This window comes from Anolis carolinensis, chromosome 1 (assembly GCF_035594765.1).
Source record: "Anolis carolinensis isolate JA03-04 chromosome 1, rAnoCar3.1.pri, whole genome shotgun sequence".
In the NCBI taxonomy this organism is placed as follows: domain Eukaryota; kingdom Metazoa; phylum Chordata; class Lepidosauria; order Squamata; family Dactyloidae; genus Anolis; species Anolis carolinensis.
In genome coordinates, this window is record NC_085841.1 from 232,661,579 (window position 1) to 232,675,152 (window position 13,574).

Here is a 13,574-nt window from a genome sequence, read left to right on the forward strand (position 1 = left end):
TCTTTTTTTGCCCTCTCTGTGGTGCCATGGCTGATGACACTCCAGTAGATGAACGATGGCCACCAGCCACGTCACATTGGTTGGTCATGTTACAGCAAGAACAGGAGAATGGTAAGGGTGGCCATCCAGCAGCACTGAACAAATTAGGTGTCACTAGATGAACAGGACTTTTCATAGAATCATAGTTTGAAGAGACCTCACGGGCCATCCAGTCCAGCCTCCTGCCAAGAAGCAGGAAAATGACATTCAAAGCACCCCTGACAGATGGCCTCTTCTTAAAAACCTCCAAAGAAGGAGCCTCAACCACAGTCAGGGGCAGAGAGTTCCACTGTTGAACAGCAATCACAGTCAGGAAGTTCTTCCTAATGTTCAGTTGGAATAATATAATAATAATAATAAATTTATTCTTATATCCCGCCCCATCTCCCCGAGGGGACTCGGGGCGGCTCACAACAATAATAAAAACAGTGACAAATTACACATCTCCTTTCCTGCAGTTTGAAGCCATTGTTCTGCGTCCTAGTCTCCAGGGCAGCAGAAAACAAGCTTGCTCTCTCCTTCCTATGACTTCCCCTCACATATTTATACATGGCTATCATGTCTCCTCTCAGCCTTCTCTTCTGCAGGCTAAACATGCCCAGCTCTTTAAGCCGCTCCTCCTAGGGCTTGTTCTCCAGACCCTTGATCATTTTTGTCACCTTCCTCTGGACACTTTCCAGCTTGTCAAAATCTCCCTTCAATTGCGGTGCCCAGAATTGGACACAGTATTCTAGGTGTGGTCTGACCAAGGCAGAATAGAGGGGTAGCGTGACTTCCCTGGATCTAGATATTATACTCCTATTTATGCAGGGCAAAATCCCATTGGCTTTTTTGCCACTGCATCACATTTCACATCTGCAACAGCCTGGGGGGTGGGAGTAAGAGTGCTCTCCCACATCCAAGTGACTTAGAATAAAGACCATCCTGGGACTAATCTGTAATTCAACACTCCGGCTTGGCCTAGGATATACTGTCCATGTAGAACCCGCTCAGTTAATTATACTTAATTAAATAACCTCTTCTGGCCTGACTTACTCCCAAGCTGACAGAAACATCATTTGTTCATGTTCCAATTGTTGGCAGGGAAGACCTCTTTTTCCTCATGTAACTGATGTCTGGTTAAGTAAGCTGGGAAAATTATGATTATGTAAATAGTGTCACAATTATGGCTAAGCAGTTATCATGAAAAATAATAGTTATTTACATGTATTGTTCTGTAACCATTCCGTATTTACAGTAGGTACTTAGACAAGAGCATAACTCCTCTTCACAACCAATTTTACTGACATCAGCTGCAGTAAGGAAGTCCATTCTTCTTGTGACTGGAACTTGGGTAGATTTTGTTAGGTTAAGGGGGAGCAGGCTTCAGACAAGAAGAAGTTATTCTGCTCGGCATATTTAACTAAGTATCTGAGACAAAATAGGGGCCAGTATTTTAAGCGAGGGGAGATTTAACATTGAAATACATTTTCGACATAAAACTCCTGCATGTAATCATGTGCAAAATAATTTCACAGAACACTTTTATGCAGGCAAAAACTACATAAATCCCCCCCAAGGCGTTCAACTTCGTGACTGCATTTCCTCCATGTTGGAAAAGCAAGGAAACCAGTAAATGTTTTTCCATTTTTATCAGGTACAACCTAAAAGAGATCAACATATTTGGAGCCTAAGAGAAAGGACCTTATCTATTGCATGAACAAAATCAATCCGGCTTACTCCAGAACCTGCAACAGGGCAGCGTCCTCCAATGTATAAATGGACGGCAGGTAATCTGTTCACAGAGCTCCGATTTCCCATCCCTTCCTGCTGTCCTCCAGTATTGGGTTGCCTGCGGCAGGTGACTCATTCCGTTTAATGAAAAAGGCTGGCCTTCACTAGAACCCTGACTGCTTTGAAACTAAAATATTCTGCTTAAACCATTCTGATGGGAAATAACTTTAATATATACAGCACATCAGGGTTTCTTTTTAATATATCTGATATATGGCTTTGCAGTTTAGAATAGAAATGACACAGATTTTAAAATAATTCCTTCTTTCACTCCTAAACAGAACTTAAATTACGTCCTGGAGAAGTTTGTGTTTGTACAACTCTGTTAAATATTAGCAATGATTGCGCTAACTGGAAATGGGCGTCTTCTTTCCCCTCTACATAACAATAGAGATGTCAACTTGGTTAACAATAATGATCTTCCCATGGGTCCACTGTGGACAGTAGGAAATAATTTACTATCTTTAAGGCTTAAAAGGTAAAGGTAAAGGTAAAGGTTTCCCCTGATGTTAAATCCAGTCGTGTCCGACTCTGGGGGTTGGTGCTCATCTCCATTTCTAAGCTGAAGAGCCAGCGTTGTCCGTAGACACCTCCAAGGTCATGTGGCCGGCATGACTGCATGGAACGCCGGTACCTTCCCGCCAGAGTGGTACCTATTGATCTACTCACATTTGCATGTTTTCGAACTGCTAGGTTGGCAGAAGCTGGAGCTAACAGCAGGAGCTCACTCCGCTCCCCGGGTTTGAACCTGGGACCTTTCAGTCTGCAAGTTCAGCAGCTCAGTGCTTTAACACACGGAGCCACCGGAGGCTTAGGCTATGCCAAATTTCATTTAGATTGTATCAGAGCAGTCAATAAAATTTAAAACTTAAATAAAAGTTAACATTAGGGCAGCCACTCAATTTACCATTCACCTCCTTCCCTCCAGAATGGCCGAGTGGAAAACTGACACTTCTGCTCCCAATGTGTTAATATAGTATTCTAATTGGGAAATATCTAACTGCTTCTTCAATCTTTTTTATTTTATCTTCTGTCTTTCAACAAACAAGTCATGAAATTACTTTGATCACAGGGCATTTGTTTTTGGTAGCAGTCAATTTTTACTGATTTATTAAGTTATTTTGTCTTAGGGTGGAATGAATACAGTTTGACATCACGTTAACAGCCATGGCTAAATGCTATGGAACACACTGGGATTTGTAGCTTGTTCAGGCACCAGCACTCTTTGGAAGAGAAGGCTAAAGGCTTTGTAAAACTACAACATTGTAGAACTAAAACCATAGCATTGACCCCCGGCAGTTAAAGTGATGTCAAAATGCATGAATTCTACAATGTAACTGCATCTATAGCTACTTCCCTATTTTTGTAATTTTAATGACTAAAATGCTGAAGGCAGATAAAGAAGACATACAATTGGGTGAATTGTTTTTATATGAAGAATGTATTTTCGATAAAGACCATCTTCTCTCAATATGTATTTTGACTTAGTGATCTGGTTATAACAATTGACTATTATCTGAGCCTCATTTCAATTCTTTCCACACATATGTTGATGTGATTGATCTATGGTGTGTTCACATTATGACCCCTTATTTTATTTATTGTGTCAGAAGCAAAACAGAGGGTGCAGTTGTAATGTATTTAAAAACACAAAGTTAAAAAACTTGGCATTACACTAAATGTCCTTTGACCAGTAGCTGGCCACTTGGAGTGCCTCTGGTGTTGCTGTGAGAAGGTCCTCCATTGTTCATGTGGCAGGGCTCAGACTGCATTGTAATAGGTGGTCTGTGGTTTGCTCTTTTCCACACTCACATGTCGTGGACTCCACTTTGTAGCCCCATTTTTTAAGGTTGGCTCTGCATCTCGTGGTGCCAGAGTGCAGTCTGTTCAGCACCTTCCAAGTCGCCCAGTTTTCTGTGTGCCCAGAAGGGAGTCTCTCATCTGATCTCAGTCATGGATTGAGTATGACCCCTTATCCACAGATCAATAGCTACAGTTTCACTCACCCATGCTCCAAAAATATTTTGGAGCGTGGCTGAAGTGTTTGTGGGCTCTATAGGTCCTCCAGTACAAATCTCTATTATACTTCTGGTCCACATATAGTCAAAATAAAGAGTTCACAATTGCCTCCAGGTTCAGGTATCCAATTCAAGTAAAATTTGTTGTTGTTTACAGAGATTGCAGCATATCTGGATCAACATTCCCACATTCTTTAGCTTTTTATTTGTGTATAAATACATGTCAATACCACAAGATGGCACTTTCTTACTTGCAACACATACTATTACAAACACGAATCTTCTTCAAGATGTTCAGAATGTAGACTTGGAAACTTTTTTAAAAAGCAAGACCTTCTACAAACAGTTTGTATGTGTATGTTGGATGTATAATAAATAAGGTCAGAGAATAACATTAAAAAAAAGAATTTACAAATATTCCAGATAAGAAAATTTAAATTACAAAAGCAGAATTCATAGTAAAGAAACATAATTACAGTTTTCAATGGTTAAAAATGTATCTAAATGGCTTAATAGTAATTTAAAATATATCTTTGAGCACTCATCATCTCCTTAGTCATCAAAATTTTTGTCCACCTTGTTCTTTTAAAAAAACAAAAACAACCCTGCACAGTTAGAAAGCCATCTGGATCTTATTATACCACAAAAACGTAATAATGTTTGTTTCCTGGATCTAATGGAATTAAAATCACATTCCCATCTAAGAAGAATGGTAACTTTGAAAACCATGGTAAATCCAGATATTTTTGGAAAACATATGAGCCATCTTTAATAGTTCCAAATATAACTCAAAGGTAAACACTAGAAAACTTATTGTTGAAAGAGGTGAAGAATAAAGAAGACTGCACTAATATAGTGCATAAAGATGCAGTGTCCAATCTGTCCTTCAAAGAAAATGTCACCATTTTTCCCACAGGATTGTCATGCTTTAAAAGGTAAAATCAGTAGAAGACTGTCAAAGTACTTGTTTCTTCTTATTCCCATTGATCAACAGGAAGAAATGTATTTCTGAGGTTCTATCTGGGAAAGGGTTCTCAACGATATAGAAGGTTCGTTAATGTCACCTTTTAGATAAACTAAAAGGCAAAATGAAGTTTGCTAGTTGTATTCTGCCCACTTGTATCAGTTTCTTCCAAAAAGAAAGATTGAAATAATACTTTAACTGAGATCTTTTATATTTTTTAAGCAGGGGAGAGAAGCAATTAAGGCAGTTGATGTCTACATTTGGATTTCTTTCTTGGTTACATGTCAACATCTCCATCGTAGGCTAAAGTCAAACACTTCTGTTGAGGAGGAACAGGTTGTTGCTGTTTTGGTTTTTTACTAAAAGAGAAGAAACACATTGTTTGAAAGCATGTTAGAGAATTATGAATGTTATCTTTTTTCAAAAAAGTACCTAGCCAAGGTTAAGCACTATTTATTCAATGGGAGAACTACGCTCTTGATTTTTTACATTCTAAAATCAATAGGACTTTAAAAGTACTTATTTGCTGTGGGTTAGGCCATTTTCAAATCTGCAAAGTAAATTATTAAAGTACATTAAAAATTACTATGCTGCAATGTACTCATTTTTATCAAAAGAGTCTGACTACAATTCTATGGACATAACCCCAAAATCTGTGATAGACAAGTTCATTGAATGGCATCTATTGATGAAGAAAAACATCATTGCTATAGTGACAATAAAAAAGGGATGATATACTGGAGAAACAAGTTCCTGTAATAACGTTGAAGACGATAAATCTACTATTTACTTATAATCAAAAAGCATTAGAAATGGTGGTCAAAATCTTCTGTGGCAGTTACACATATGTAACCTGCAGGTACATATTAGTGACTATTGTGCATTCATGGTTTCTACATAGCTCCTAGGTTATGAGCTATGTAAAGACTGTAAAAGTTTCCCTTTCTCCATTTATGAGGAAGCGGCCACTGCAACCAATGGACATTTGTTTCCCAGTTATTCAGGAAGCAGGTCACGGCCATTTCTACCCCCCCCCCTTTGCAGAAATGATCTCTGTCCCAAGGGGAAATTGTGACAGGGACCTTATTTTTTGCCTATCACAATGAAGATTGTTTATGAGAATGAATGGAAACACCACCAACTGCTTCCAGAGCAACAGGAGAACAGACTCCAGCCAATTGCAGTGACTGCTACCAGGTAAGTGGGGTAGAATTCACTACGTAGCAATATAACTACAATGCTTACATGTTCGTAAAGGGCACACATAATTCCAGCCATTATCTAGCTTTTCAGAAACTTTTTTTTGGCTCTTGCCACTGCAATAATTCTCATAACTAAAAGAAGAAAATACTACTGCATCTAAAATCTGACCTATCTCTTCAGCGTAAGCACTGCTGTAGTGTATCAAACACATATCTAGCTGGATATTCAGTCATTTCTTCAGGCTAAGAAAACAATAAAATATGATTGAATGAAAATGTTTTCAAATATCATATAATAAAATCTTTTGGGATGCCACATTGCTTCTGAACTATATTTTGTGGAGAAGATGTAGCTGAAATGTTGTCCTTACAAGTTAGATAATTTTGATTGAAATTAATGAAACTGATTACATTGATTTAATTTGAATGATTCCAGCCGCAATCCTGTGTGTGAGATACATGTGCAAGCACAGTACTTACGGAGCTACACAGAGAACCCCATCCCAACCCCAATCCAATTCCCACTGACAGGGAAGCAGCCACTGGGATAGACTGGGCTCTGTTCCCCTTTTATTCATGAAACAGCTGACTGCCATTTCCACCATGTTCCTGTCTGGTGCAGCAGATAGGAACAGGACCCCTGCTGCAATTCCCCCTTGTGCTGGAGATCGCTCATGTGATGAGCGGGCGGGCATGTCACCCAGTTGTTTCCAAATTAAACAGAAAACAGACCCTTGTCAATTGCAGCTTCTGCTGCTTGGTAACACTAACTTGGCATTGGGTGACTTTCACTGTTCCTATGTAGTCCTTAAACTAGGGGTTGTGTGGGGCTCAGGAATACATAACAGTTATGCGTGTATAGCTCTAGGTCATATATAACTGCCATAAAGGATGTCGGCCTACATCTTTTTCCCCAGTGTGTATATCTAAAACTAAGGAGGCAATTTACAAATAATAGAAAGGAAAGAAAGCAACCGTAATACATACCAAACAAGATATGAGGTGAAAATCAGGGAAACTAGAATGAGAAACCCACCAGCTGATACTCCATAGACCCAGATTTTCAATCTTCCATCTGGGATAGATAAGAAAAGAAAACCCCCCAGAACAGATGTAAAGTTCAATGATTTTGTATACCATAATAGCCATGTACTGGAACTAATAATATAAAAAGAAACAAATATATACAAGCCAAGGTATTGTTCAAGAGATGCAATACTTATTTCTCATTCTCTAGAGACAGAAATGCAAGTGCTACACTCAACTTCCCACAAATCAAAGTTAGTGCAACGTTACAGAGGAGGGAATTTTCATGTTGACTTTTGTTCATCTGGGAATATTGCTCTCACATATATATATGAAAAATATATTTCAGTGATGTGAATAACAAAAGGCAGATTCCACCTTCTTGCTAGCTGCTGAATGCTATCTGCTGTGCTCATGTAATTTACAGCATGCTGATTTAGAGACCAGATTCAGTTGATCAGTATCCATAAGCAGAGAAAAAACGAAGAGGCTATCTCGAACATGCTGAAGCCCATCCAAAGGCCACTGCATGAGTTGGCCTTGTTTTTGCTTGGTCAGTGTTGGTTGATGCTATATACAGAAACCAATCTCCATATGAAAAAAAGCTTCTGCATGCAGATCAGAGATAAGCACACAGCCATATTTTGGTCTGTGGCTATGACAATGCATTCCATCTCCCTTGGAGCAACATGTTAAACATAATAAATACTGTCAGCAGCAACTACTTGTTAAGTAAGCACAGGATGCTAAACTGAATCATCCTGCCTGCCTAGACAATGATGATTATCACTGTCGGCTTGCACAATTGTGCTCAAGTGTTGGAAGAAAGGGCAGTTTCACAAACACATCACCATCAGCATCTGAAATCTTATTCAACCAGCTGAGTCTTGTGGACTGGCAACAAAACAATGAAGATACTGTATATAGAAAGATGTTTGGAAATCTATAATTAGAGTTGTACATATTCAGAATGCATCATTCTGTTAATTGACCCTTAAGACTGGTTCCTTTCCTTATTTCATGGCAGTCTCTTATACAAAAGACAAACGTGTCTATCAGGATATCTGATGTACTGACTGAAGTTGGGTGAAGCATGGCAAAACAGAATCTAGATCTGTTGTCGAAGGTTTTCATAGCCGGAATCACAGGGTTGTTGTGAGTTTTTCAGGCTGTATGGCCATGTTACAGAAGCATTCCCTCCTGACATTTCACCCACATCTATGACAGGCATCCTCAGGATCTAGATCATTGCACATACTTATGCTTTTTGCACATCTTCACAGTTCAATTACAGTGGAAATTGATTTTTGCATACAGTTGGCCCTCAATAGCCATTGCTTCTGTATACATGGATTTAATCAATTAATAAAAAAAATCAACATTTATTTTGCCACATGCAGAGTTCTATGTGGATGAGTAAGTATACACCAGTGATTCCCAAAATGGGTGCTACCGCCCCCTGGTGGACGCTGTAGCGATCTGCACCCACCCCTCTAAGCCACGCCCCTCTTTCCAGGGGGCGCTGAGTAATATTTTTTCAGGAAAGGGGGTGGTACGCCAAATAAGTTTGGGAACCACTGGTATACACTATTGTACCCTCCTCACATTTCACAGATCCTTTGGCCCTCTACAACAATTGTTTGAGTTATTTACCATTTTATATAAGAACTGTGATTTTACTGCACCATTTTGTACACTGGGACTTGAGAATCTACAGATTTTGGCATCCATGGGGAATTCTGAAACCAAACTTCAATGTATATTGAGGACTCAACTGCAATTCCTAGCACAGCAGTGTCTGATCCATTCAGGATGGACTTAATTTTTCCACATATTTTTTAAAGGTGCCTCACATGTTTAATTATTATTATTATTATTAAAAAATTCTTTTGACCTTGGTTAAAAGGCTGAATTGACCATCCTTTGAAAATGTCGTGCATTTTTGAGTTGACAGGTTTATGTTTTGCTGCATTTGTTTTAACATCAGCTTTCTTGTCTTCTAGTCCAGGTATCTTCATGCAGTAATCCAGGAAACCATTTGATCTCATTATTTCTGTATAGCCTCTCTCACAACCACAGACACCAGTCTAGGTAACATGAAAACAAAAAACAATGAAGTCAGTTCACTCCGTAGAAACCTATCGCAAAAAATGTTCTGTTCAACACTTACTGAATTTCCACTAGTCAATACGAAATGGCTTATTCGTTTAGATTTAAATCCCAATCTGTTCCCAGGATTTAGGACTGATTGGCATATTGACTGCCAATATTGCAAAAACAAATAAACAAATAAACAAAAATTCTGTTGATTTGGGGATGTTCTGATTCATATGATTCACAATGGATGTTCTTTCTTTTTTCACTTTGATAAATGTATTACAGCAGAAACAATGGAAGACTAATCTGTTTTGAAAATCCTGCATTAGAGTGACTGACAATATATGTTCACAAATTAAATTAAAGTTTTTTGTTACTTCGAAGTATTATTTCATTATTGCAATCCAATCCCCCTCTCCATCTCCCTGCCCCTTTGCTGATGTCTGCAAAAGTGCCCAGTGATGACCAGGAGCTCCCCTGAGGCAGTGGCAGATGTGTGTGTGTGAGTTTTTGACTTTGATTCCATTTCCATAAACCATCTTGCCTGAATGGGCTACAAACCAAATGGAGTCAATGGAAACTAGAAGCCCTGTTAACTTAGGTTAGTAAACCTAAAATACAACTCTCAATTTTGCACACAAAATATTTTTGATACTCAACGAGGTGTTGGGATTTCACTGTGGGACTAGGACTTTGGAGACCAGGGTTTGAATCCCCTCTCAGCAGGGCCATAGCCAGAAAAGAAATTCCCGGGGGGGGGGGGGTTGAAACTTTCTTTTAGCAAATCATGAAGAGTAGTTCCATAACGCAAAATAATTTAGAAATCAGGTTCCATCAATAAACTTCAGTGAACACTCAAGACAGATAAACTTCATTGGACACTCATGGGGATTTGGTTAATCAGGTAAAATTCATGATTAAACGAGGTTATTTTAAAAACCTTAAAATTTTTGGGGGGAGGGGGTTGAACCCTACCCCCCCCCCCTTGGCTACAGCCCTGCCTCTCAACCATTGGAACAACATCAGAAGAAAGCTATGACAAGAAATCTTGCCAGGAAAACATTGTGATTGGTTCATTAGGGTAGCCATAAGTCAGAAACATTCCTGTGTTCCTTTTCTAAGCATTTGGCTACAAATTAATTTCTACAACTTCCGCTAGGTGGTGTTCTGTACATACCAAACAACATCTCTTCTGTGTTAGAAAGCTTTTTTAAAAACCTAAAGATAATGTATTGGCTGCCAAAAGTATTAATCCTGACCATGTACATTTTGATCTCTGGATTACCTGTGTGCAATAAGAGAAGGGCTTCCTACAGGCTGGGTTGCAATGCCTGGTTGTGGCTGGCTGCATCCGAATGGAACAGCCTCCTGTAAAAACAGTTGTCAGGAGATATCATCAAAGATATATTTCAAAATAAGTCAGGAATGTCTTCAGGTTACTTTGCTATATAGCAACACTGCTGTGGCCTGCAGAAGGGGGCACAGAATCCATGTAACTTCCCAGACTCCCAGACTCAGGATGGGTTTTTCTAAAAGACATCTGTTCTGCAGACTGATAAATATATTCTTTATACCTGACATCTCTTCAAAAATGTTAGCTATATATTTTGATGTGTATATCTACATGTTGGAGTGTGTATCCACAGGTAGAGCTAGTGTGGTACAGCCTCTCTCGGCTTCAGAGGAAGGCAAAACCAATCCCCCACTGAAGAAATCTTGCAAGAAACCCCCATGATAAGTTCATTTTGGGGTCATCGGAAGTCAGAAGGCACACAATATTTATGGTGAAATATGAATGTGGTAAAGAAAGATTTGAAAGCTTACAGATAAGAGACTTTTTTGATAGAGATAAGCAAATTAACCCAAGACATCACACAAGCTATTTTAGGGGTGAAAAGGATGGTTAGTATTGTTCCTAATATGTTTCCTTTAATACATTGCTATGTGAAACAACTCTTCAACAACTCATTTATGCAATGACTGAAGAAAGCCTATGGCAAAAGATGCAAAGTCTGGATTTCTTAATCTATTTTAAAAGCACCATAATTATGCTCCTACCATGCTGACCTTTTCCACTTGTTTGTTATTCTCATATTTATTTATAGCCAACCTCTTCCCCAGTTCAAAACAAAAGAGTATTTACTTGCCCATAGTGTAGTTTCTGTGGAGAGATCTATAACACAGAAGGTTTTCTCCTATATTGCAACCAAGTGTAGCTTTGTGAATGGTGAGATAGAGAGAAGAGGCTCCTCAGAAAATGTGGTCCTTCAAATAACCTATATCTGAGCCATATATGAATATATAGGTCATAGCCAGGACTTTGAATTGTGTCCAGAAATGTTGGCAGCCAGTAGAACAGTTGCAACAAAGGAGTTGTGTGATCCCTATAGACAGCCATGATTAACAGCTTTTTGGGCCAGCTATAGTTTCCATGGCAGCTCCACATACAGTACATTACAGTAATGCAAACTGGATATAACTATAGCATATGTCATCATGGTCTGCTCTAACATCTCAAGGAGTTGGTGTAGTTATAGCATGCAATCCATCTATCTATCACATTCCAGTAGACCAGTGGTTCTCAACCTATGGGTCCCCAGATATCTTGGCCTTCAACTCCCAGAAATCCTAACAGCTGGGGAACTGGCTGAGATTTTTCTAGGAGTTGTAGGCCAAAATATCTGGGGACCCACAGGTTGAGAACCACTACAGTAGGTCTTCATATCAGGACCCAGTCCTTAGGGTAGAAGCTCAAAATACTAAATGGTCTGGAGGCTATTACTGTACGTAAAAAGGAAAAAAAGAAAGAAGGTAGTCAATGTTTACTTTGGTTTTTTTATGTTTGTATGTTTTGGTTTTGTTGTTGTTGTGAGACTGTCCAACTTGCAGAAAATCACAAAAATGTTCCTGGTATGTGAGGAAAGGGTCGGGGAGATCATAACATTCTTAAGGCATCTTCAATCCCACACTATGTCACCCACTAAAGATGTTAAGAAGAATACTTCCCCCTCCCTTAAAAAAACACAGTTCAATTGAATTTTCTTTCTCTTAGGAAGGGAAACCTCAAAAATAATATCCAACCTTATTGATAAGTAGGAATTCATGAACTTCTATTTTAAAAAAACATAGCTTTATAGAAAATATAATGAAAAGAAATTGATGTTATATTAAAAGCTCTTAGACATTCAACTCCATGACTATTAAAAACACAATTCAGCTGAAAAATAAATGATGTATGGAAATAAAAGTTTTTCTTTTCCACTGTTCTGTTGTTGAGAAACTGCAGATTCCTCCAGAAGTAAGTCTTTAAAAAAAATTCCAGTGAGCTCATGGCAGTTGACAAAGGCAGTATTTTCTTTTAAACTTTTGTGTACCTGACTCCCTTGCAACTTAGATCCCCAAAACAAAACTATCATTTGTTTACTTTATAGACTTTGACCACACTGCCTAGGGTGGACAGCTACAGAGCTCAGAAAACATTAGCAGAAACTAGAATTCCCACAATCCTCCCTGGGAAATGTAGAAAAATAATTTTTCCAAACTCTGGGCAAGACATATGGCAGCTTCAGAAAGAGGAGGAGGAAAATCTTAGTATGTGCCAACATGCACCACATGCATCTGCTATGCAAACCTCTTATCTGAAGCATATGGCTAGATGTCATTGACCTCAATATACTGGAGGAAGTGCTGACATTTTATTGGCAAACACTGTAGTTATGAAAATACCTTTCTCTCTTTTCTCCCCAGCTATGTTCGGATAGCAGAAATCAGAAAAGTTAATTTTTGGAAATATTTCCCAGAATTTGGTCGGGTGATTCTGGGGACAACTCTCTACATCTTTTTAGAAAACAACATTCTAAGAAGATTTTTTTTCCTCCCTCAGCCAAGCTACTAGTGTGTAGCTATTATGCAGGTCTTTTATTTCATGTTTTCATGAAAGCTCAAAATCCTTTATCTCTCTTAGAAATAAACATTTATTAGTCCTTAATTAATGGAGAAAAGTTCAGCACCCTAGCCTAAATCCAATTGCTTTTCCCAACCAGATTGAAACATTGAGTCAATGAGTTTGGCCCTAATCCAGGACAGCAACAAAGTTTCTTTCACACTATGCAGTTATGGTGTTAAACAAATTGAAACTGGATCCAGACAAAACAGAGGGGACTGCCATCTAGGGTCCCAATCAGCGGCGTGGGGGTGGAGGTTTGTCTACCAGTTTTGAATGGGGTTATACTCCCCTTGAAAGACTGTGTTTGCAGCTTGGGAGTGCTCCTGGATCCATCTCTCCAATTGTCAGCCCAGATAGATGCGACAGTCAGGAGTGCTTACTATCAGCTTTGGCTGATACTCCAGCTGCAACCCTTCCTAGATTTGGAGGACTATAAGATGGTAGTGCATGTGCTGGTAATCAAAGGATCGGACTTCTGCAATGTGCTTTACATTGGGCTATCTTTGTAC

At 38.9% G+C, this 13,574-nt stretch overlaps 1 protein-coding gene across 1 annotated transcript in view; it reads right to left on the reverse strand.

The window, feature by feature from the left end:
* Positions 1-4,008: 4,008 nt before the first annotated feature.
* Positions 4,009-13,574, reverse strand: part of thsd7b (thrombospondin type 1 domain containing 7B) — a 629,413-nt gene continuing 619,847 nt past the window's right edge. The window contains exons 25-28 of the mRNA XM_062966810.1: positions 10,405-10,487; positions 8,917-9,109; positions 6,984-7,071; positions 4,009-5,153 (exon numbers count right to left, since the gene is read on the reverse strand). Coding sequence (XP_062822880.1) covers positions 5,072-5,153; positions 6,984-7,071; positions 8,917-9,109; positions 10,405-10,487 — 446 coding nt within the window. The 3' untranslated portion in view covers positions 4,009-5,071. The remainder of the gene's footprint in view (positions 5,154-6,983; positions 7,072-8,916; positions 9,110-10,404; positions 10,488-13,574) is intronic.